Raw genomic sequence first — 26,548 nt, forward strand, 5'->3', positions numbered from 1 at the left:
TAAGCAATAAGCATGATGAAATATTAATTCTTATTACCTACTGCGTAAGCCACCATATAATATTGTACCTACTTACCATAATAATATGCTCGTGCCATTGTATTTGCTAAAATGTCTTTGTGTATAATAATGTTACCGTCAATCTGTATTGTATAGAATACCTTGGCATTGTGTAGAATGCCCAAAACATTCAGGAAATGTATAAAATACTTTTTTATACTTTGCCGAGGTATCTAACTATATAAAAGGAAAAGGTGACTGACTGACTGACTGATCTATCAACGCCCAGCTCAAACTACTGGACGGATCGGGCTGAAATTTGGCATGCAGATAGATATTATGACGTAGGCATCGGCTAAGAATGAATTTTTGAAAATTCAACCCCTAACGCGGACAAGTCGCGAGCATATAAGCTAGTTATAAATAAATTATAAATGCCTAGGAAATACTTGTATGAAATGGTAAACGCGATAGATTACATATTTACCGACCAGGTTTTTGTTGTATCTGAATGAAGTTTGTAATGTAGTACTTAGTATTTAAAATTTAGGTATGTATGTTTTAAATAAATAAATATTTTATACTTAGCCAAAACAAACCCGGTATTTCCATGAAATAGGATCTATAAGATACCTATTATAGAATGACTGAATTACACACACTGCCGGTAACATAATTATATACCAATTAGCTATGTGCTTTAATCAGTCTGTTTTCTTACACTAGGTAGCTTTTTTGGGAATAACCCGAGGAATTATCATAATGACAGTATTATGACAGTATAACTAATAACACACTTATGGAAAATCCTTTTTAACTATTATTTTGGCGTTTAGAGAAATAATGAAAAATACCAATTAGGTAAGTAATATAGGGTCATAAATGGTGTTAATTTGCAAAATAATATTTTACGGCCACTGCACGGACAAGAGTTAACTTTTTAAATAGATTGTATTTCTAGGTACCTACTTACTATTGATTTTATTAGGTAGGTACCTAGATAATTATAGGTACCTATAATTCCTATAAATACCTACCTATAACTTTTCGTGCGTAGATGTCCCAAAATTGGATGAAATGTCAAATTATAAAATTTCCCCAGATTTTAACAGCAGTGGCTGTAATGTAACTTTTCAAGCTGGCATCAACTTGGCGGACGTTTTTGCATGAACAGGAAAGGGGAAAAGGGTAACGATTTGAACATCTCCATAAAATTTGGCACTTATATACTTGCGTAAAATTATCTAATTTTACAATGAAAAATTGCCAGGAACTTAAATTATAAAAATATTTTTTTTTTAAATAAAGTCATTATATTCCTGAGTTCTGATAGGTACTAATTTAGGTAAGCAGGCTGGGTATTGAACAATACACTAATTTTTGCTTTAATAATTTATTAAATAAGTAGATATAATAATGTACAGAGACCGCCAGCGCTAAACATAAAATCACAATACAGAAATATTGACTAGCAAAGGAATAGAAGTTACATCGCTCATAGAGTCGGTGGCATACTCGTATCTGACTTCACTTTCGATCACGATGAATTAGTTCCAAAAATTCTTCTACAATCGGAACTACCTTTTGCGTCGTCGCGTTCGAGGTCTTTGTGAAGACTGAGAACTCCATTCTAAGCTAAGATCACTTGAAGATGGTGGAGTTTCCGGAAATTGGGCATCTGATGTCCATCGGCATGAAGCGCATACAGGTTTGGGCGTTTCGAGTACCTTTTCTGTCTTTTCTTTACCATACGACTCCAGAATATGCTTGTAAGCGCACTCCAGTGGCTCAGGACTGCGTCCACGCGCAGCGCATAACCGCAAACGAACACAGGCGTTGCAGTATCCGCAAATATCGCCACGAAGAGCACTTCTAACCATTTTGACTGCTGAGCGTTGACGCACTTTATACACTACTGTGCGATTACTCCATTCGGTATATTTATGTGCGTCGCGACGCCGACGACAGGCGTACAGCACGCGCTGCCGATAACCCCGGTCCGGCGCCAGTGTTAGCGACCGCTTAGCTACGGCCTTTGAAAAAATTGTCTCGCTCTGTGTGGAACTCAGTTACCCGTTCCGTTTATTATCTCGCTAAAATACTCAACATTCTTTAGATCGCAATAAAACTGTTTTAAAGTGCAATAGGTTACAAGTAATAGATTTTTTATTGACAGTAATAAACAATTAACTCGGTAATAAATCATTTTTACTTGACAGGTACAATCGTAACTCTTATTTATTGTAAAAAACATGATATCTAATATTATTAAGCATAAGTTGTCCCGCCCCGGCTCTGTACGGGGGCCTACCTATTCCATAGAGAAAATAATTTACCTATGAATAGGTACCTATGTTATATTTATTAGAATAAAATTAAACATAAACCTTCCTTGTAATATGGTGCAGAGTTTGTACCTACAGACCTACCTATTTAAGAAGACTCACAGAAGACAAAATGTAAAACATAAAAATATTATAATGTGAGCAACTTTCGTTCCTACGACACTTGATTAGTGATGTTCGCAAAACTTTACAGCAAAGTATTTAGCCTTTTCAAATATAAATATACGCCCAGAAAAGTATTTTGAATAAAATACAAAATGCTTTTCTCAAAAAAAGTACAGTAGGTACCTACGCGGCAGAAAATAATGTACCTACATCGTCCTTTAGAATGAGATTTCGGCTTTGTAGAGCGTTGTCTCTGTCACTCATTCTCGGTAGGAACGGCATTCCGAACCAGTGGTAAATTAAACTATTTCACGATTCAAAAGCACTTGTAATAAGTCTACTTAAAATGGGTTAAAACAATAAGTTTCAAGATCGATGAAAATGGGTTAAAACAATAAGTTTTGGTGTTTAAAATAATTGATGAATTGTATAAAGAAAATAATACAAATAAATGGCATGCTCTGTGTGAAGTATTCGAAAAATTGCAACAGATCGCATAGATTGGTGTAAGTTTTTTTTTGTACATTTTTCGGTTTATTTCGTTTGTTTTAAAAAAAGAAATTATTTTATTCGAATAAACTTATACAAAGTGCTTCCAATTTCAAGTGACTCACCACTTGGTCCAAAATTCTTAATTAACTGCATACCAAATTTCAGCCCGATACGTCCAGTAGTTTAAACTGTGCGTTGATAGATCAGTCAGTCAGTCACCTTTTCCTTATATATATATTTAATATTATTTATTAGTATAAGCAATGGCCGCTAAACAAGTTCAGTTCATTTGAATCGTGAAATAGCTTAGCTTATAATCCTATAAGCTTATGTAATCTTTTCTGTTATAATAATATCATAGTAAAATTCGCAATAATACTCGCAAAAAACTCAAGCATCCTATAAAAATCTCGATCATTTACTTAGTAACATCGAGATTTTTAAATATGCATAAAATTTTAAACTAGCCTTTCAATGAAATAAAAAATTCTATAAAATATTTTTGGACACAGGCAATGCTATTATTTCCAGTACTGGGCAAGTTTCCTCCAAATTTTCCCACAGTCGTGAAGCATTGAACCATCATGAATGTCTTTGAAGGGAAACTAAAAAAAATAAAAAAATGTATTCTTTTCATTAGATAATATAGTATGGCAGACGAATAAGAACAACATTTAGTTTCAAAGAAACCAGCTTAGCACTCGGTGTGTCGATACTACCAATTAGCACCTTTGTTCACATTAGGTACCTACCCACATGTCAGTCGATGAAGTAACAGCTGCGCGATTGCTGTAGGGCGATTGTCTAAAACCTGCATCGCATCAATCATTATTACAATCTCAATTGTTCTGATTGGCTGAATTTACAATGCAAAAAATATTTTTTAAAGTATAAAATAAATTCAATTCTATTCTTTTCTATTCCTATGTGACGTTTTGTCGGTCTCGACGACAAAGACGATGCTCTACAAAACCGCTCTCTTTCTAAAGGTCAATGTAAATTATTTTCTGGCGCATAGGTAGTACTGTATTTAAAAATACGAAATAGTCCGCGACAGGCCGAGATGGCAGGGGGGGGGGGGAGGGAGGCTGGTGGAACTACGATCCCTGTTAGTATTTCGTATGAAAACAGGCTCAAAGTGGAGTGAAAATAAGCTGTATAAGTTTTTTCAAACTAAACCGGTTTGGTCCAATACCTACTCACACAATTTAAAATGGAATTGTAGCCTCAGTTATTTCGCTGTCCTGCAAAATTTTATGTTATTTTATATGTGGACTAGTTGTCCGGTTTTGTTCGCCAGCTCCTCAATTAGGTATCTAATAATATATTCTGTGGTGTAAGCTATATCTGAACCAAATATGATGTCCGCATTGACTTATATATATCACTGGATGTCCGCGACTTCATTCAAGTAGATTTCCAGGCCAAACCTTAGGTGATAGGTCACCGGAAATCGGGATATACCTAGACCTACAAGCTATCTCTGTACAGTAAAAAAGTGAAAAAGTAGCAGACAAACAAACACTTTCGCATTTCTAATATAAGCACCTACCTACTTATTCGAATTATTACATTATTAAAATTATAAGCTACTGTAACTGAACTGCCAATATTGATAACTAGCTGATGCCCGCGACTTAGTCCGCGTGAAATTAGGTTTTTAAAAATCCCGTGGGAACTCTTTGTTTTTCCGGGATAAAAAGTAGCCTATGTCACTCTCATCAATACCCATGCAAAAAATCACGTCAATCCGTTGCACCGTTGCGACGTGATTGACAAACCAGCAAACAAACACACTTTCGCTTTTAATACTTTCCATTCTCTGGAAAAAGGCTCATATCTTAATATGAGCGGGTTTTCGAACATGATACCTACTACGAAATGAGATGTCAATAGTTGCTGTAAGTATTTTATTCCCGATAACGTCAATAGTGTTCTAGATCCTTAAACTAGTAATCACCAGCTACGCAACCTCATTATATGCTTTGAATGCGCATTATTGTGTAAATAATCATTTAATTATCTTATTCCCACGTCTATCTTCAGATCGAGGCTTTTAATTATTATATTATGCTTAAGTAGGTACCTACTTAATTCTCTATATTTAGGTAGGGTACAGTACCCGGCAAACAACTTGAGTATTGAGGCGGGTGCACGCGATTGGTTGATCAGTCGGCGCGAGTGCACGCGATTGGTTGATACGTCGAATTTCGCTTCCCGGATTCGCCTACTTTCTCCCACTACGCTGCAGCAGGTTCAAGTTGCCGGGCACTATAGGTACCTACATTTTTAGGGTTCGGTGCCTCAAAAAGAACCCTTATAGAATCACTTCGTTGTGTCTGTCTACGACCTGGTATACCAGGTAGGGTATCATATTATGAAAGGGCTTCACCTCTACATTCTAAAACAGATTTTTAATTATAGTTTTTGATTTATCGTGCAAAATATTGAAAAAATACCGGAATACGGAACGAGTGTGTGCGAGTCTAACTCGCCCTTGGCCAGTTTTTTTTTTTTGCTATAAATACTACTCAGTAGGTACTATAACTAACTGATACCTACTCGGAGTTACTCTATGTGATCAAATGCCGAAATGTAGCTCAACGGGTTGCGAAGCTGAAGTGGCAATGGGCAGGGAACATAGTTCGAAAAATCGATACACGTTGGGGTCCCAAGGTGCTGGAATGGCAACCTCGCACCGGAAGGCGCAGCGTTGGAAGACACCCCACTGGGTGGTCAGACGACATCAGACGAGTCGCAGGGAGTCACTGAATACAGGCGGCGCAAGACCGTGGCGTGTGGAAGTCCCTGTAAGAGACCCATGTCCAGCAGTGGACGTCTATCAGTAGATGATGATGATGCCCCACATATTGCATCAAATTTTATGTCAATAGTACGATTTTAGTCCTTATTTTAAAGGTGAACCGTACTTTTGGCCTAGAGTTAAAATGGCGCGTGAGGAGTCATTTTTGCCTACATTTACAATCAAAGAGTAAATATAATTGTCAGCAATTTTCAACTTGATCGGATTTAAAACGATGCTTGAACGCATAGATAAAGAACGAAAGAACGACCACACAAACATTAATTTTAATAATGTTTATAGATAAAGTTAATAAGTATAGTTTAGATTTTAATTAAAGCACTAAGTTTTTATATACTCTCGCGATAAACTGAAGGAACAAAGATCATAAGGGCACGTTCATACAGACATTTTCTAGAAATTGTGTATCACTCCAGAACGAACTATGTCCGATGCCGTTATCAATATGTCGACAAGGCACAAACAAGTCAATGCTATTTATAAGACCCTGCCAGATGGTTGTCCTTAACTTAGGTCTTGATACTGCCATGATATGATAGGTACTCGTAGGTGGTCGGTTGCATTGAAGTGACATGATGACATCAATTTCCCTTTCATTAAAGCTTTGAAGCAAATAATTACATACCTACCTATTTAATTATTTACCCAATACCCATACTGTATTTAACTATAGTACGCGACAGATCGAGATAGCAATCAGGGAGGGAACGCCCTGCACAGCCCCCGCGCCAACCCGGTGCGGGCGACATGCGAGTGTGCGGGGCGTCCCCCCGCCTCAAACCCGATTGTCATCTCAACCGCTCGCGGACATTACTTGTTAAGTAGTAATATAAGTAGTAAGTAGCAGTGATGTTTCTGTGGAACCGTCGACAGTGAGTGAATCCTGCGCGGACACGTAGACGCCACGGTGGCGATGACCACCCGCGCCGCCCCGATCCGTCCATCCTATAGTCCCGGCGGAAGGAACCTCAGGGTCGCGAGCGGGGGCACAGAGTAAGGACATCTACTCATGTGGTGGTGGTTACCATATCGTATGCAACCTTGGGAAGATGGCAGCTTGTACGTCATACCTCATAGCGAGGTGTGTCTCATGTGAGACAGATCACAGAGTGATATTTGCTCTGGGCCCAATGGGGCAGGCACTGATATGTTCATAAGAAATCTCAGAGCCTCCCAAATCCCAATATGCGCTGAGTAGGTAAAAAGTAGGTGAAAATCCCGATAACCCGATGTCTTTCCCAGGACGTCGGGTATCTTAAGAAGATTTTCCCCCTGTTAACCATAAAAGGTAGGTAGGTACATAACATTAAATCAAAAAGCCTTGCGGTTTGCATTGCGATATAGCATCATCAAGGAACCCTTTTAAGGATAGTTTCGTAGTCTGTCTCTGTCTTGTCTTTCAGGAAAGAAAAGGGAATCAAACCCCCTTGTACCTACTTCCCGTTGACCTAGAATCATGAAAGGCAGGTAGCATCTTATACTACAAGTAAAAACTGAAAACCGCGAATTTGTGGTTATATCACGAAAAAGTACGAACAGTTAGTTTACTAAATCACATCATAGATGGCGCTGTCAATAATTAGCTTGCATTGTTGCACATAAAAGGAAACGGAAGCGCGAGTGCATTTTTTTGTTTTAATAAAGAAAAGATTTAGAGCTAAATCATAAAAAATATTATTTTATAGCGCCTTTTAAGTGAGAAAATCGAGATGAAATCGATACTAATCTTATAAAGCGAAAACGTGTTTGTCTATTCTGTTCTTATCACAGTTCATTCTCTTGCGTACGGAATCGGTAGGACCTATACCTACTACTACATATACATACGACATAGGGTAATTTTAACTCTACTTTGGCGAAACCCAAACGAGGGTTATTAAAGAGGAAAATAAAAGTTCTCGCGGACTTTTTTATCTACGCGGAAAAAGTCGCAGGCATCATCTATTTAAAAAAAAGTTTAAGCGAAGCAAGCGCGTATTTTTTGTTTTTTTACAAAACAATATTCAAAAACTACTGTATTAAAATTTAAATATTTTTTTACAGAAACAGAAGACAGTGGAAAGGTCATGAACACTGGATAGGCCAATGTTTTTATTCACAATCGAATTATTTGTAATTTGATAAAAAGTTAAGTGCAGATGTTAACTACATGTTTTTGATAGTAGTTAATATAGCTAGGTACGTATGGTAGGTACATACCTATATGATACAAAATATGTTTCGCTGTCGTGACACTTAATTTTTAACCTTATTGTATTAACTTTCTGCCAGAGCTGGTATATGCCGCTTCTTTTATCGGGAGAGTAGAGTAAATCAAATCGGATCACTCTGTATTCCGTCCAAGTAAGTTTTTATACCGTACCAAATCCTACTGAACCTATGATGTAAGAATCAGTTCACTTAACGCAATTGAACTAACGCAAATGGTAACATTTTATTTTTGGTTACTTTTGTTTTTGCAATTTTACTTAGAAACCCTTGTAATACTCTAGACTCTAGAGAGTAACTACGTTCTAATAATATTAACTCTAGTCAAAGCTCACATAGAATGTCATATTGAAATTTGGTAACCCCCGCGAAACCATATGTCTTAAATTTTTAGATTCTTCATAATAAAATCAAAGCATCATACTATTTATTATAATTATTTAACACCTACCAATAAACTGTGTAAAGATATGGAAATTCTAAATGTAACAATGCTATTACACCTTCCTTAATCCCTTCCTACCTAGGATGCTGAATGACTAACTAAGTTAGCAACTTTACTTTCGTCCTAGCTAGCATACTTTCTACGATCCTAACTTGCTAAATGCGATTATACTTTCACTTTCCAACCCTAATTAGGACCTAGGACGTCCTATTTCAAGTTGGTGTAATGAGCCCTTAAGTCAGTTTAATTTGCGGGTATTTCAGTATTATTACTTGAAAAACATCTTAATTATATATAACAAGAAAAACAATTCTAAAAATATAACAGCTACTTAGTGATATGTATTTTATTCAGATATCATTATATAAGTGGTTTGTTTTTTTTACAGATTTCCTGGCTATCAGTTCAGTCATTATAAGTATAATTACCTTCCTTTTATCTTAGTTGCGACCCCAAATTGTGATCGTAGGCAGATTATTATTTTATAACTAGGCTGACCCGGCGAACTTCGTTCCGCCTAACAGTCGATTCAAATTTTTTAATTTTTTTAAAAATATCAATTCACTATCAGAAATTCTCTAATCCCCACCATTTAGGAGTTCAGTACCTTGCAGCATCAGGATTGAGGAGTTGGAATCCGAAGTTTAATTATGTAGCCTATGCTTGGTACCTAAAATAATTTTGCACCATCCGCAGTTCCTGAATCATTATAGTTTAGGAGTGCTGTACCCTACATCCTCAGGGTTGAGGAGCTGGGACTTGAAGTCTGAGAATAATGTCGTTGCTTGGTAGGTACCTACAATGTGAATTCACTATGAACACTTCCTGAATCTTGATAACTTAGGCGGGCAGTAACCCTGCAGAATCAGAATTAAGGAGTTTGATCCAGAATTTTTTATGGAACCACCACGAAAACTTCTTCTGCTAATTTAAAAAAAAAATTGCAAATCGGTCCAGAAACCTCGAAAAAATCGATGTAGAAAAAAGAACCACCTCCTTTTTGACAGTCGGTTAAAAACCGATGACCTTGAACTATTTACGAAACAATCTTTAAAATATCCCCTTTCTAACAAAAAAGAATGAATGAAATCGGACTACGCGTTAATGAATTACAACTCAGTATACATTTTAACTTTCATCCCCTCTCCTAAGGGAACTATGTTGAATTTCGGGATAAAAAGTATCCTATGTTCTTCCTCATAGTATGACCTCAAATCGTACCAAGTTTCATTGGAATCCATTCAGTAGTTTCAGCGTGATGCGCGGCCGTGATACAGACAGACAGACAGACAGACCGACAGACAGACAGACAGATAGACAAAATGAAAAAAATTACAGATTTGGGTTCAGTATCGATTATAGAGTGCCCTCACAAAAAAAGTTTCAAAATATCTTCAATGTACAGAATTGGACCTGTTACAGTTTTATTATAAGTATTTCCCCTTTCTAACAAAAAAAGAATAAATGAAATCGGACTACGCGTTAATGAATTACAACTCAGTATACATTTTAACTTTCATCCCCTCTCCTAAGGAAACTATGTTGAATTTCGGGATAAAAAGTATCCTATGTTCTTCCTCATAGTATGACCTCAAATCGTACCAAGTTTCATTGGAATCCATTCAGTAGTTTCAGCGTGATGCGCGGCCGTGATACAGACAGACAGACAGACAGACAGACCGACAGACAGACAGACAGACAGACAGACAAAAATGAAAAAAATTACAGTTTTGGGTTCAGTATCGATTATAGAGTGCCCTCACAAAAAAAGTTTCAAAATATCTTCAATGTACAGAATTGGACCTGTTACAGTTTTATTATAAGTATATGATACCTAACTAAAACGGGTAGATCACTTAGGATACTTATTTGTACTCAAATGGTATTAAACTGTCTTCCAAGTGTTTCATATAAAGGGACTAACCTAGTCAAATATGTAGGTAAAAGTGTTTCAATTCAGTACTTATATCCAAACTAGCTGATGCCCGCGACTTCGTCCGCGTGGATTTACATTTTTCAAAATCCCGCGGGAACTCTTTGATTTTTCGGGATAAAAAGTAGCCTATGTGTTAATCCAGGGTATAATCTATCTCCATTCCAACTATCATCCAAATCCGTTCAGCCGTTTTTGCGTGATTGAGTAACAAACATCCAAACATCCATACTTTCACATTTATAATATTAGTAGGATATTTTAATTACAAGAGGTAGGTATAGTGATAAAACAAAAAATAATAGGTAATTGCAAGTACGTAGTACGTACACACGTGGCCACGTGGTTTTATACTGACCATGACAAGATGACTCGCTAAGTTTAATGACCTCTTATCATAATACTTAAGCATTTTCTACTGCAAAAGTAAGTGATTACAAACTCTTATCCATTTCTGTACAATTATAACTAGGTAATTAATAAAATATGCGCAGTAATGGTCTGTCTGATTCATAACGCGTCCAAACTAAGAAAGGGAAATCGTGGCCCCCAATTATTGTGACGTCCTAGCTAGAAATATATATCTTTATATATAAAACGAAAATCTGCCTGACTGATGTATCAACGCACAGATCAAACTACTGGACGGATCGGGCTGAAATTTGGCATGCAGGTAGCTATTATGACGTATACATCCGCTAAGAAAGGATTTTTAAAAATTCAACCCCTAAAGGGGTAAAATTTTGTGTAGTCTCTGCGGACGAAGTCGCGGGCATAAGCTAGTTCAATATATTTTTAGTATAATATTTTGTCAATGTCAATGAAAATATTACATAATTATGTTCAATCGAAATACCTACCTATATTTATAGCTAGGACGTCACTATATAGCGGACATGATTTCCCTTTCTTAGTTTGGACTCGTTATACTTAGTTCAGAATTTAAAATAAAAAAAACATGGCGAACATGTAGCCCAGTCTCCATACTAAAATATTCAAACCTAACACACAAGTAATACTACACAATAAACTAAAATAAATAGGTAACTAAAAATTCTCTCAAAATTTATTATACTGTACATAATTAATTTAATATAAAACAATGTTAAAAACTAAAATATTTACTATTCTAAAACATAATTGTTGAAATGGAAATAGAAAATTCCTTTTTTTTCATTCTGCTTGATAAGAGTAAAACTTATCAAGTGTGTTTCAAAAACAAAACTAGCAAGGTGGGCTCTCGAAGCTATTTGGAAAAAAAAAAACGTTGGCAGTCATTATTGATTAAGTATAGTTAGTAGTTTTTTTTAAACTGTCCAGAAACCCACCTGTACTCTTTAGTACGGAACTCTACCTACCTTGTGTGTCGACATGCACTTGACCAGTTTTTAGGGTTCCGTACCTCAAAAAAAAGAACCGTTATAGGATCACTACTTTTTCTGTCTGTCTGTCTGTCGTGTCTATCAAGAACCCTACAGGGTACTTCCTATTGACCTAGAATCATGAAATTTGGTATGTAGGTAGGTCCTATAGCACAAGTAAAGGAAAAATCCGAAAACCGTGAATTTGAGGTTACATCGCAAAAAAACAAATAATTTACTAAGCCACATCATAGATGGGGCGCTGTCCGGTCATTAACTTACACGAGGTTACACTAGGTGTGGTAAAAAGTGTTATTTCTTGTACAATGGTACGGAACCCTTCGTGTGCGATTGAACTCGCACTTGGCTGTTTTTTTATAACTAGCTTAAGTATTACTACCACTAAACATACATGTCAGAAATTGGAGAGGAGATCCATAAGAAAACCAGAGTGACCGACATAGCGCAACAAGTTGCAAAGCTGAAGTTGTAATGGGCAGGCCACAAAGTTCGAAAAACCGATAGACGTTGGGGTCCCAAGGTGCTGGAATGGCAACCTCGCAATCCAGAGAACGCAGCGTGGAAGATCGCCCACTATGTGGACAAATGAGACAAGAGACCTATGTCCAGCTGTGGACGTATATCGGTTGATGATGATGATGAATAAAGTATCTATTACCTACTACTACCAGTTTTCTACGGTTGGGCGAAGCAGGCGATTTCTATTATTTTCTGATTATGTTCTAATCTAATAAGAATTTATTTTACATAACTATACTAGACCAAGACTGGTCATAAATTGATAACAATACATGCAAAGGTAACTCTGGCCAGACTATAAAACATCTGTCCTGCTTTTCAATCCTGATCAACTTCTGTATGCTGCAGTGAAACATTATTAGATATAAATATTGCATTACTACAATAAAAATATTGCTAACGTGAAAAAACTTGAAAGTTTGGATTGCTACAAGAGATCATGGAAGAGTGACATTGTTATTAATATTATAAATTACACAACTTCAAGTGAGACTGTCTGCAAGGCTATCAAAGAAATCATTTTTACCCGGAATATTCAAGGACTTTAAGTAGTGGCAAAATCGACTATTCCGTTTCACGTTTGAATCGGTTCTGTTTTTTTCTATCCTACATATAGTTCTGCACGTCGGCCAGTAGTCTAATGCTGTGGCGCGATGATCTAACATGGCGGATGAGTGCAAATAGCTAGACAGCGTGTTGTGGCGACTTACTATCTTGTCTCTTTTCCTGGAAAATAAATGAGTAAACAAGTCAGAGTACAAAATTGTGAACTACTACTTTCATTTTCCGTAATAAAAAGTAGCCTTTTTTAGGGTTCCGTACCTCAAAAGGAAAAACGGAACCCTTATAGGATCACTTTGTTGTCTGTCTGTCTGTCTGTCTGTCAAGAAACCTACAGGGTACTTCCCGTTGACCTAGAATCATGAAATTTGGCAGGTAGGTAGATCTTATAGCTGACATTTGGGGAAAAATCTGAAAACCGCGAATTTAGGGTTAGATCACACAAAAAAAAAAATTGTGGTCATGAACTAATAATTAGTATTTTCAACTTTCCAAGTGAGTGACTATATCAAGTGGGGTATCATATGAAAGGTCTTCACCTGTACATTCTGAAACAGATTTTTATTTATTTTTATGCATCATAGTTTTGAATTATCGTGCAAAATGTCGAAAAAATACGACTGTAGTACGGAACCCTCATTGAGCGAGCCTGACTCGCACTTGGCCGGTTTGTTTTTGTTTAAAAAAATATGCAAGGCAAGCATGACTAATATTCCCTTTTCTTGTCCAACTAACTACTAAACTGAACTAGGAAATGGTACAAGAAGTCCAAAATGTGGATTTAAATCAATAATAATCGAATTGTGGTAAACACCCATAAACTGTTGAACGATTAAGGTACTAGTTAATTTTTTATATTGTTTATTTAGTTCTTTAGCTAGCAAGTTTAAAGAAAAAAATACTAACCTTTGATCATTCATACTGGGAGGTGGAAAATTCAAACTATTTTCGCGTTTAAACACTCTTTGGGTTTCAGTTATTGTACTTTTTATGAGTACATCAGATATTTCTGCTGTAACCAAGGATGACTTATTGTAACAATCAAAGTTTTCATTTTCAAATAAACTGGCATGCTCTGAACTATACCATGGTCTTGAACTAATATTTGTACCTGTGTCTGGACTATTATGATCAAAAAAATCAATCGCTGATATTGTATCTAAAATATGAGCTAATCTATTAATACTCTCAGTAGTATCTTGTTCTGTACTACAGCGCATGTTGGTTGAATTTCCTTCAATTTCTTGTGTTTCAGTTTTATTACAATGTTTATAGAGCCTCGGTAAGTTCCACCAGATGTTGAAAACATCTATAGAGCAGCCAACATGTAATACTTGCAAATGGCTATCAATATAAGAATCTACATCTTTATCATTAGGTATAGATGGTTCCAAACTTTCCGAATCTACCCAAGACATACTGGAGTGTTCGTCATCAATGTTATGTTTGATTTGAGAAAGTGCAACTTCGTCTTTTTGATTTACGTGTTTATTGGAGTTCATATAAAATTGCAAACAATTTATTGTTTTTCTTATATCTCCTCTATAAAAATCCAACACTTTAGCCCCTAAACCAGTGCAACATTTTCCCACATCGGCTAAGCACATAACATCTAGCCAAGTTCCAAGCATTCTAGATAAAATGGGACGCATATGTAAAACTTTTCCATATAGTAAAAATCTCTGTAAATGTGGACAACTTAAGGATGATGTGACTAAGATGACAGGCCGTTTTGAAGATTGAATCAACTGTGCAATAGCTGAACAGAAGCCATCATCTTGTTCAAAAATTATATCAGCATCATCTATCAAAATAAGAGACATGCCAGTTCTGACACTCTCTTGACTTGCTAATATTTGTGACTGACTCATTTCACTTGTCTTTACAGAAGACGGTTTCGACTTTCCATCTGTGCTGTTTTTTCTATTATGTGACTTCTTAGGCCTGCCACGTTTTTTTATTTTTACTGACATTATTTCTTCGTGGAGTTTTTGTGAATTGTCAGAGCCATTTCTTCCTCTGTCAACTTTATGAGACTGTGTAGCTTCCTGAAGATCTTGCAACATGATTTTTCCAGTCCTTTTACTACTAGCATTAACTTCAATAACCTTAATAGCTAACTCTGAAGCAACAGCATATACGCTGCTAGTTTTACCAGAGCCTGTTTGTCCTGTCAATATAAGTATATTATTTGCATTGGTATCCCTACTGTCTGTATCAGAATGATAGAAGTCAGAAAAATCAGAACTATCACTTGCAATTTGTTTAGCTTTGAATAAATTTTCAGTCCATGTCTCGAGCCATCTTTTCAATTCTTTTATACTCTCAAAATTTCCAATAATTTGCTTTGATGATGTTGGTTTATATTTGTCACACCAATTTAATTGGTCAGAATTTTCATTACTTACATCTACACATTGCCCACTTATTATTTCAATGCTATTATCTAAATCTGGATAAGTGCAATCTTTAAATTCTCCTTTGCTCTTACCACTTAACAAATGGTAGGTTCGGTAAACTGGAAATTTTGGATAAGCGCATTTAATAGTTTTTAAAACCTTTTCAGGTTTAAGTTTACTAACATGAACACTTAAATTGCAAGCTTCTTCCAGAGTTAAAAAGTTTTTAAACGAATATTCATTTTGTGTAAAATATGATTCATCAATTAAATCGTAATTTGAACCATTAAACCAGTCCTTTTCTTGATGTGAGTTTCTATCAGGTTCACTTTGTTGAATATGGACTACAGACGGAAACATATCAAAAGTTATTTCATTTATAGGCTTTTTTACTTTTTTTTTTAACTTTTCTGGGACCCCACTTTTCAAAAAATTCTGTTTAGCTTCAATATCTGCTGGAGAGAGTTGCATTTTTGCCACAAATATTGGTGCCAATTTCACTACCTTTTTATCATTGGTATGTTTCAAGGATTTTGATGAGAGATTATTTGCACGTTTTGTGGGTTTTGAAGCTATTGTCTTGGTTAATTTTGAATTATTTTTACTTTCATCTTTTTTTGATAATTCTAAAACAGAATCTTTGGCCCCAACATCATTTTTTTTAGTTATGTTGTCCATCATATTTACCATTTGCTCAGTTGTTTCAATGATTTTAGATTTAAGTGGCCCACTGTTCTTTTTCTTTTTTGGTGTAAAAATATATAATTCTTCATCAGAACTGAACATTTGCTCATCCTCTGTATACTTTAAAGGCTTTTTAACGTTTCTTTTAGGCCTGCTTTCAATATTAAATGAGTTCAAATTGTTAGTTTGTAAAGGTGGTGAACCATCATCTTCAACATTCAAATTTCGTTTTCGTTTAATTCTTTTGTGACCATTAATATGTGAGTCGTTTGAATCATCAATTGTAAGTATTTTGCTTTTGACAGTTTCTGAAGTTGTATGTAATTTTGCAGTTAATTTCAATTTTTTCTTCTTTTTACATTTTTTATTAAATTTTACTTTGATAATGGAATCATTACTTTCCTCTGTGCAATTATTTTCCAGCTGCTCAGAGTCATCTTTCGGTATTTTCTGGAAATAATTGAGCATGTTTTCCTTTTTCCTAATAGATGGAGATAACTTTTTCAGAAATTCAATGTCTTCAGTTGGTATTAACTTGGATTGTTTATTGTGATCAATAATTTCAATTGTCTCATTAAAAATATCACATAACTTTAAGGACTTATTTTTCTCTGGTTTTGTTTTTAGATTAGTTTTCTCATTAGAAGACTGGGATTCTTTTGCAGAGGTATTATTTGCTTTTTGTTCATTTTTTATGGAGTCAGTTTTAGTAATCATTTGTTTGAATGTTTCTGCCCTTTTTACTAATTTCTTTTCAATACATTTGTCTCTTAATTCTTCAATTTTTTTATGCTTTAGAGATCCTTTAGACTGAGCCATTTTTTGGAGTGCTAGATTTCTTTTAGCCTTAATTTCTTTTCTCTCTGCTATTTCTTTGAAATCTTCTTCTTCTATTTTATCTTTACCAGGTGAATTGGTACCAATACTTTTATTTCTAGCTTTCATCATCAACTTAAATGCATCTGTGTGCTTCTTATCTCCAACTTCCTCAGCCAAAATATTCATATCATTTTCATTATCATAAATAATATTAACTAATGGTTTAACATCAGTACAAATTTTCTTCTTTCTGACCATTTTGATAAGGTAATTTCCTTGATTTAGTTCTTCTTGTTCAATTATGTTATTGTTGCAATTAATTTTATCTTGGTGGTTAGGTGATTTAATCCTTAAGGATGTAACTAAAATTTTAGAGACATCTATAATATCAGGATCCTCAATCCCATCCCTTCTTAATTTGTATTTTTTTAATTTTTTCTTGAGCTCTCTACTGCATTTTGGCTTAAATATATTTTCTCTCGATTTTAATAGACGTTTGTGTTTATTTTTCACAACAGAATAACACAACGTTCTGCTGGCTGATGTTTCTTGAGCTTCAACAGTGTCCGACGATTTGGACATCCCTATCCTGCAAGATGAATAGATATCGGTAATAAGAATGAATAAAAGATGAATAGATAAAGTTAAAAGTACGTTTCATTACGGTAATGGGTTGATAAATTACCGAAAAGTTTACAAAGCAAGTACGTTTATATTCATAGGTAGTCATACTAACCGTGCATACTTCCATGTAAAACTATTGTATGTACAACAATTACACAGGTATTTTAATAGACAGATAAGTTTCAAAACAAAGTCAAATATTTAACAACCCTAACAATTAGATATTTATTAAATACATTGTTCTATGTAAAGATTTTATCTGAAAAATTTACACCAAGCAAAATTGGCGCGCGACATCTCATCACTTGCGACATTTTCAAATGTCAACATGACAGGTGACTTTTGACACAACTTGTTATGGTCTGTGGACACAACTCTTGGATTATTGCCGCTAGCGGTTAGGCCGTAGACTGAGTAAAAAATCTAGACAAAGGAACGTTTGCTTTCTCATTCACACTAAAAAGAGAGCACAGATAAAGTTACTAATGTGATAAACAGAGACGCAGCTAACCTCGGTTACTGGTCTTTGCTTTTTTTTTCTGGTCGGTGGACTCACGCACAGATCACTATAGTCTGACTGTGGTCTGAGTCATTATATACTCTTTGGCAGTGGTTATATTCTCTTTGCTGTGCTTTCATGATGCTTTGCTCTTTGGTCTGACAACAGCGGTCCGCAACTAGAAAATCGAATAAAACCATAGAATAAAACTTAAAAGCAAAAAGCACTTAAAAGAGGAACGGTTCACAATACATTTTATTCTGGTCGGTGCAATACATATTTAGTGTTATATAATTAAAAATGTCGTCAAAAGCACTAGCGACGCCTATAATTCGTCATGTTACGGTAAATATTCTATTTTCTACTGTACAAACCTTTGATTCATTACAAAATTTCCTGCTCTTATGTCAAAAGTGTTATGTAAAAGACAGAGCCGTTCACTGTTCAATAAAAATAACCCATGTACTTATTATTTTGCATAAAACATTTAATCGCACTCAATAATTACAATTTTTATTTAATTTGTTCATTCCGAAATAAAGGACTTATGATGGTATTTTTTTGAATAGGTAGGTACTAATGTTTATTTAAATGAATTAAGTAGGTATTTGATTATAGACCAGAGGATATGCTCAAGCTGCACCAGCTGCTGTCAGGAGTAATATGAAGATTCAATCAGGAGTTCTGTCTAATAACACATTTGTGGCTGCCTTAGATAATGGATCACCCATTGCAAGGGTAACAATAGCATTTAAGTAAGTAATCATAATTAATTTTCTATTTCTGTACATTGTCTACTCTATTTTACAAACTTCTCTATATAACATAAACATGACTTGAGATTTGTTGGGTTGTATATTTTTAACTTCCACTCAACTTTTAAAGATATGTAACTGAAGTCAAGAGCGAATAGGCATGTCTAGGCAAGCACGGTCTATCTTAGGCTGCATCATCACTTGCCCGCAGGTCTGATTGATTTCTAGTGCTAGTCTACACATTTAAAAAAAAGCCTATATTTACAGACTCATTCTTTGAATAAAAATGGTTGGTTTTTTTAAAACTTGTGAGTGCAATTCATAATGCTTATAAATATGTATTTTCTACTATCTTACAGAGCAGGATCTCGCTATGAGCCGCAAACTGAGCTGGGCATTTCTCATGTACTTCGCTCTGCAGCAGGTCTTACCACCAAGAATGCTAGTGCCTATATGATTTCACGAAAGCTGGCACAAGTTGGAGCTTCTGTTAGTGCCTCTGGAGATCGCGAATTCATCTATTACACCCTTGAAGTAAGTCTTGGATATCTAATAGAAGTAACCGCCAAGTTTCTGGTTGTATTTCTTGGTAGGAAAAGTATTCTGAACCAGTGCTAGTTGTAGTTGGTGTTTCACTTGTAAAAGTGTATTTCAATAAAAAAAATCTATTTCTTTTTGGTTAAATTTATACTGCGGTCACATTTTTTTTTGGCACTCCTTGGTATCTTTGGTATTATGCCATGATTATGTTCCTAGCAAGTATAAGTTGCAGCGACATCACACTGGAAAGCGCTGTGTAGTAAACCCCTCATTTATTATTTCATTAATATATTTATTTGTAATAGTATTTTAAAAAATAACATCAATCATATATTTTTAATAAACAGGCTACTCAAGATAACCTGCCAGAAGCCATAGACTACTTGAACAACCTTGTGTCAAACCAGGAGTTCAGGCCGTGGGAGCTTAGTGACAATGTGCCCCGCTTGAAGTTTGATCTTGCTGCCATTCCTCCTCAGGTAAAGTAAAAGCCTATATAATGTCATTCTAGTCTGCCTCTGACCTTCATCATGATCAACCCATCGCCGGCTCTCTACACAGCACGGGTCTCCTTTCTGAGTAAAAAGCGATTTGGCCATAGTTTACCATGCTGGCTAAGTGTGGATTAGCAGACTTCACACACACACTTGATTTTTTGCATGGGTATAGATAAAAACCTGGAGAGTGACATAGGCTACTTTTTATCCCAGAATATGTGATGCATCTGCTTCTGCAAATGTTCATCAACAGCACTTTGATTTTCCAGGATTGAAAGTAGCCTCTGGGGTGCTGGATCTTTGTATCAAATTTTGTCAAAATAAGCTAAACGTATGAGCTGTCAAATGGTAGAAGACAGACAGACACACTTGCTTATAATATTAGTATGGAATAATATTAGTATAGGGGACTTTTATATTCCACTAGCTGATGCCCGCGACTTCGTCCGCGTAGATTTACATATTTTTTTTGACAATCAAGAGAACTCTTTGATTTTCCGGGATAAAAAGTGTTAATCCAGGTTATAATCTATCTCTATTCCAAATTTCATCCAAATCCGTTCAGCCGTTTTGGCGTGATTGAGTAACAAACATCCAAACATTCACACTTTCACATTTATAATATTAGTAGGATTACCTGCTAGCTCTGACTGCAGTAGCGTGCAGGTCATAGAGGCATAAATGCACTGCTTACCCCAGTTGTAAGCTCAATGCATATTTTTCATTATGACCTGCTAGTAAACAGGTTCCTACCTAACTAATGCCTACCCTGGCTTCAAACCCTGTGCACGCCACTGCCTGACTGCTATCGCTATCTCACCTGGTGGTAAGTGTCGATGCAGTCTAAGATGGAAGCTGGCTAACTAATAACTTGGAAGCATTGGGAGGGGTATGGCAGTTTTATTTAACCCATGCCCCTTATTGCGTTCTACAGCCTCTGGGATGCAAGCTGGATCTCTGTACCTATTGTCAAAATAAGCTAAACAGATGAGCTGTCAAATGGTAGAAAACAGACAGACACTCTTTAGCATTTATAATATTAGTATGGATTTTCAATTTACAAGATTATTATATGACGGCAGCATCGTCTTTTAATAAAATTGTAAACAATTTGCACATTGAACATTGCATCATCGTCCCACCGTTGTTGTGAGACTATAAAATCTAACGAGCTGTGCGAAACGAAATCTGTCTGTCTGTTTGCTAGCTTTTCACAGCCCAACAGTTTATGATGAAATTTGGTACAGAGTTAGCTTACATCCTTTTTATCCCAGAAAATGAAGGAGTTCCCACAGAGTTTTTAAAAAACCTAAATCCACGCGGGCATCATCTAGTCTTCTTCTCTAAATATATAAAAGGAAAAGGTGACTGACTGACTGACTGATCTATCAACGCACAGCTCAAACTAATGGACGGATCGGGCTGAAATTTGGCATGCAGATTGCTGTCATAACATAGGTATGCGTTAAGAAAGGATTTTTGAAAATTCAACTCCTAAGGGGGTGAAATAGGGGTTTGAAGTTTGTGTAGTCCACGCGGACGAAGTCGCGAGCATAATTTAGTAAGTAATAAAGGCTAAAATGTATTTGTTATGTAACATACAAATCAGGTGCGTGCAGTAGATTTGCTGCACAAGGCAGCGTACCGCCGCGGGCTCGGCAACTCTCTCTTCATCGCGCCCAAGAAGATCGGCAACATCAGCTCGGAGTCCCTGCAACACTTTGCCTCCACCGCTGTGACCACGGGCCGCTGCGCGGTCGCCGTTGTTGGAAGCAGTCAGGTACGTGGCAAGGCATACTAGCGCAACCAAGATGCGGCGTCATTCGTGATAACAACTCAAACTAAGCCCAATCAGGTATGGGTAGATTAAACTATACTCTATCCACGGAAGGAAGTTAGTACAGCGCTCTCTCTGTTATATAATCTCTTACAAATGACAGAGACAAAAATTTCAGTGGGGTAACGATATTGAATCATGATTATGATTTTCATGCTCAATTCAATTCAATTTTGTTTCATGGTGTGCGGCTGTACCAGAAGGGCGCAATTTACTTCGCCGATGACGTGTGGAATTGAAGAGACACGTTTCATGCTCTTTTACATTATTAACTCGTTATTTTTAAAATGACAGGAAAGAGCTGCTATGATCGCACAGAATCTGCAGATTGCATCTGGCCCTGAGGGTCAAAGTACTGCCAGCCCTTACTTTGGCGGAGAATTAAGGTAAAAATAAAACCTTCTTGGTTTCTGACTCGTAGGTACTATTCTGTTTTTTCTCCTGCACAGTAAAAATACTTTAAAAAATGAAAGGTATCTTTTAGGTAAGTGTGCATCCTTGTATAATTAATGGTGATCAAAACAAAATATTATTTACAAATGGGCTGACCTCATGGGTCAGATCTTGCACTTTTGTGAAAATTTATAATTTTAACAATTTTTTGTAAGTAGATATATTTATGTTAGTTCGTACTCGTAGTTTAATTAGTGTAATTGGGCTTTATGGCCGTTCTAATTAAATAATAAATAGATTATACAAAAATTATAAGGGTTGAAATACACAAGCTGTCAACTGCCTGTGATATAACCGGATTCCTTCCTTGATATGTAATACTTATAACCGGAATCAGGTTATATCACCTGAAGATTAAGAGCACTCGGAGATAAAGTGAATACACATACTGATGCGTCAGAGGCAGGCAAAGAGTTAACTTAACAATGTTATAGACACTGTCACCCTTATTAATAAAAAATGCTTACTTCAAGCATTATCCTAAGCTACACTTGGACTAGTTACTTCCAGGACCAACGTAGTATTAGCTTCGTTTTAACAATCTTATTAATAAACATGGAATAAACCCGATTTAACAATGCCAGCCTTACTTCAGAATGACAGCGTGCACGTGTGGCAGCCCCTTTATTAAAAAGTAAAAGAGAGAGTCCGCGAACGAACTGAATGCTGTGTGTGACAGTGACAGACGATATAGACCAGCGGACCTATAACTGTGACAGTATTTTTTGTTGACATTGACTTCACAGCGGATAACTTGCACCGCCATTTTTGTTTTGCATTTTTAACCGGCTTTCCAAAAGGAGAAGGTACTCAATTCGGCGCGTTTTTGTAAACCGATGTCTCCTAGGTTTCTAGCCGATTTGCATAGTTTTTTTTTAATTAGTAGAGGAAGTTCGCGAGATATTACTATAAAAATGTATGGATCCAACTATTTAATCCTGACGCGGCAGGAGTGCTGCACTCCTAAGCCATGGGAATTTGGAAGTATTGATGGCAATTAATTACTCAGAAAACGCTTCAGTTTCACTTTATATTATCAATGAAATAATCTAATTTGCGTTACAAACATGATATGAAAACACAAATCTCATTAATCAAAAAGCGTTTTATTGATTATTATCATACACAACAAACATAAACGCAGGGCTGATGGTCAAAATATGCATACTTAGTGCGTAGATTATGCTTAGTCAGTCGTTAAACCATGTGGCACCAAGGACTAAATTTTACGCCGAGAGTAGAGTCGCATTATTTTACTTCTTCCTTACTCTATGTTTATTAATACAGAATGTAGCTACTACAGGCTTTCACCTTGGAATAAAGTTGATCTCGCTCTGGTCCATGTTTATTAATAAGAGTGACAGAGTACCCAGTTATAGAACACTTTAGTATTTATTTATTTTACTAATTTTGGGAGAATTTCATATTAATTTAAGCAAGGTGTTCTTGAATTTTAAGGTGAATGTTAATATTAAGATGATGTGATGATGATGATAATGCAAAACAAAAATGGCGGTGCAAGTTATCCGCTGTGAAGTCAATGTCAACAAAAAATACTGTCACAGTTATAGGTCCGCTGGTCTATATCGTCTGTCACTGTCACACACAGCATTCAGTTCGTTCGCGGACTCTCTCTTTTACTTTTTAATAAAGGGGCTGCCACACGTGCACGCTGTCATTCTGAAGTAAGGCTGGCATTGTTAAATCGGGTTTATTCCATGTTTATTAATAAGAGTGACAGAGTACCCAGTTATAGAACACTTTAGTATTTATTTATTTTACTAATTTTGGGAGAATTTCATATTAATTTAAGCAAGGTGTTCTTGAATTTTAAGGTGAATGTTAATATTAAGATGATGTTTAAGGGCGTCCTAAAGTTAAAGTAACTTGACAGGAAGGAGATGGGCGGTGATTTGGCGCACGTTGCTTTGGCCGTTCAGGGCGCGCCCGCCGGCTCGCCGCAGAGCCTTGCTCTAGCAGTGGCTGCTAAAGGTATACTCGAATCACAAACCAGTAAACCTAAAAGATAGCCAAGCTAGACAATAGATAGACAAGCTGTGATAGCCTAGTGGTTAGAACGTCCACCTTCTAATCGAAAGTCGGGGGAAAGCAAAACAAATTTATAGTACGCGACAGGTCGAGATCGCAATCGGGGTATGAGGCGGGGGCACCGCACAAGCACTGGGTTAGCGCGGGGGCTGTGCGGGTATGCGTGGCGTCCCCACCCCAATTGCCATCTCGACCTGTCGCGCACTATACGTGCTTGACGACTTTTTTTTTTTTTAATACAGAAGGGGGAAATCCTCATGGACACTCGAAGGTAGAGCCGGACTCTTACCGGCTAAAAACCCCTTCTGTCGCCCTGTGCCCGCCTTTCAGCCTAAACACAGTAACATTATAAAATAAATAAAGATAGAGTTGGACAGTAACATTATTGTCTATAATATAATTCCTATTTAACTTGTTTTTCTGTGCTTGACGACTTGGAGCCCTTAAGATGTTGGTGGTGGACAAAAAATAGCCTGTTAAATTATATTGTAAATATTGCAGCCCTTGGCAGTGGACCGGTCATTAAGTGGGGAGCTGACAATACTCCTCTTGCGAAAGCTATCGGCAATGTTGGACCATTCGCAGCGTGCGGCTTCAATGTTTCTTATTCTGACAATGGCCTGTTTGGTGTTGTGCTCTCCGTGGCCAAGGATGAAGCTAATGCGGTAAGCGCGTTGTTGTTCTTGCCATCAGTCGATAGACGTCCACTGCTAGACATAGGTTTCTTATTGGGACTTCCACACGCCATGGTCTTTCGCCACCCAAATAAAGCAGCTCCCTACGAGTAATTTGAATCTATGACCTAGCGGAGGTCTGCGAAGTGCCAATGCGGCACTGGTTCCGGTTAATAAGTGGATACTAACTTTTATCAACCAATAGACGTCCACTGCTGGACATAGGTCTCTTGTAGGGACTTCCACACGCCACGGTCTTGTGCCGCCTGGATCCAGCGGCTCCCTGCGACTCGTCCGATGTCGTCCGTCCACCTAGTGGTTGTCTTCCAACGCTGCGTCTTTCGGTGCGAGGTCGCCATTCCAGCATCTTGGGACCCCAACGTCTATCGGTTGTACGAACTATGTGCCCTGCCCATTGCCACTTCAGCTTCGCAACCCGTTGAGCTATGTCGGTCATCATTTCTGATTTGATCATGTAGAGAAACTCCAAGCATAGCTCTCTCCATCGCCCGCTGAGTGACTGAGCTTTGTTATGAGGCCCATGATGATGATGATGATACCCCTTTATGGGTTTCTACAGCCTACACTATATCGTTCCGAAACGTTAGATCGCTTGACGGCTCAACTTTGCCGGTAGGATGGCATCTAACCACGGCCGTAGCCTTCCACCAGATCAAAAACTTACTTTACTTACTTTTTCATTCCAGGCTGTAAAGGCAGCCGCCAAGTTACTTAAAGCTGGTAACTTAAGCGCCGAAGCTATCAAAGCTGGCAAGAACCAACTGAAGGTACAAGTGCTGTCGGAAGCCGAGGATGGAACTGCGCTTGCAGAGTCCATTGCTGCTCAGGGTCTCTACACACGCTCAGTAAAGTCGCCCCTTGACATTGCTAATGCAATCGACCAACTTTCAAGCAGCGATATCTCCCAGGTAATTTTTTAAGTAAATTCTAGAGGTAGTTTTATGAAGACTATCTAAATTGACGTAATGGTGACGAACATGACATCATCGCAGCAATAGCGTCGCCGCGTCGCGTTCAATATTTCTCCTTGGATTTTGTTTTACAAGCCTACTTATCCTTTTAAGTTTTCCATTTTTTATTGAAAAAATTGCCATTTCTAAATTCATTACTGTTGTACTGAATTTCTTCAAAATCGATATCTAGGATTCTTTGTGATCATAAAAAGGAAAGCTTTGTCTTTTAATTGAAATCTTGCTGATGTTTCTGATGCTATTTTGTTAATGGACTGAATTCTTTAAAAATCCATATCTCGAGTTCCTTGTCATCATGAAAAAAGAAAATGTTGCCAAGATTGTGATTAATGTCTGCCGGATAATGACATGTGCTACGAATATAAACCAAGTCTCGCTACTTGTTCTTGTACACAACAGATATGTATAGTCCGCGACAGGTTGAGATGTCAATCGGGGAATGAGGCGGGGGACGCCCCACACACGCGCGCTCGTCCGTACCGAGTAACGTGGGGGCTGTGGGGGTGTTCCCTCCCCGATTGCCATTTCAACCTGCTGCATACTATACATACAAATATTTTTTTTAAATTACAACAAGGCTGGCCCATGAATGCAATCGCAATATAGTTAGAGAAAATGTAGTCTGATAGCAGGCTGCTTGGTGGAGGTATGGCAGGTTTAAGAAAACCATTTTTTGTTATTATTGCAGGCTGTCTCAAATGCAGTGAAAAACAAGATGTCTATGGGAGCAGCTGGAAATCTTACTTTTGTACCATACACAGATGAACTTTAAAAAGCTATAAATATTATAGTAATTATTAGAATATTATTTAACCTAGACACAACCACCATCAGGATATTATCCTGATAAAGAAAAATATCGTAATTTATTGTTGTATGTATTAAATAAATAAATCCATTTGATGTGTTTTA

At 36.8% G+C, this 26,548-nt stretch overlaps 4 protein-coding genes across 4 annotated transcripts in view; 1 reads left to right on the top strand and 3 right to left on the bottom strand.

Moving 5' to 3' along the window:
- The window catches only part of Pfdn4 (prefoldin subunit 4), a 331,489-nt gene that overhangs the window by 269,287 nt on the left and 35,654 nt on the right, over positions 1–26,548 (bottom strand). The gene's annotated exons all lie outside the window — the stretch shown is intronic.
- LOC117988228 (ommochrome-binding protein-like) overlaps positions 1–26,548 on the bottom strand; it is a 259,232-nt gene that overhangs the window by 77,480 nt on the left and 155,204 nt on the right. The gene's annotated exons all lie outside the window — the stretch shown is intronic.
- On the bottom strand, positions 11,401–17,653 carry elg1 (enhanced level of genomic instability 1). The gene is made up of 3 exons (XM_034975347.2): positions 17,453–17,653; positions 13,721–17,305; positions 11,401–12,979 (listed from the first exon to the last, which is right to left on the bottom strand). The coding sequence occupies exons 2-3, from the start codon at positions 17,296–17,298 to the stop codon at positions 12,736–12,738; spliced, it is 3,822 nt and encodes a 1,273-aa protein (XP_034831238.1). The 5' UTR covers positions 17,299–17,305; positions 17,453–17,653; the 3' UTR covers positions 11,401–12,735.
- Positions 18,024–26,534, top strand: UQCR-C2 (Ubiquinol-cytochrome c reductase core protein 2). The gene is made up of 10 exons (XM_034975334.2): positions 18,024–18,184; positions 18,458–18,594; positions 18,954–19,128; positions 19,482–19,613; positions 21,241–21,411; positions 21,763–21,854; positions 23,816–23,913; positions 24,472–24,635; positions 25,352–25,573; positions 26,325–26,534. The coding sequence occupies exons 1-10, from the start codon at positions 18,140–18,142 to the stop codon at positions 26,406–26,408; spliced, it is 1,320 nt and encodes a 439-aa protein (XP_034831225.1). The 5' UTR covers positions 18,024–18,139; the 3' UTR covers positions 26,409–26,534.

The sequence above is a fragment of the Maniola hyperantus genome, chromosome 14, assembly GCF_902806685.2.
Source record: "Maniola hyperantus chromosome 14, iAphHyp1.2, whole genome shotgun sequence".
In the NCBI taxonomy this organism is placed as follows: domain Eukaryota; kingdom Metazoa; phylum Arthropoda; class Insecta; order Lepidoptera; family Nymphalidae; genus Maniola; species Maniola hyperantus.

Bases quoted from the DNA above. Each gene is read 5' to 3' on its own strand.
- elg1 (XM_034975347.2), bottom strand. From the start codon at position 17,298: ATGTCCAAATCGTCGGACACTGTTGAAGCTCAAGAAACATCAGCCAGC. The intron at 12,980-13,720 runs GTTAGTATTTTT...TTTATTTTCCAG, and splicing joins CCCAGTATGAATGATCAAAG to GAAAAGAGACAAGATAGTAA.
- UQCR-C2 (XM_034975334.2), top strand. From the start codon at position 18,140: ATGTCGTCAAAAGCACTAGCGACGCCTATAATTCGTCATGTTACG. The intron at 18,185-18,457 runs GTAAATATTCTA...ATTTGATTATAG, and splicing joins CTATAATTCGTCATGTTACG to ACCAGAGGATATGCTCAAGC. The intron at 19,129-19,481 runs GTAAGTCTTGGA...TTTAATAAACAG, and splicing joins TCATCTATTACACCCTTGAA to GCTACTCAAGATAACCTGCC.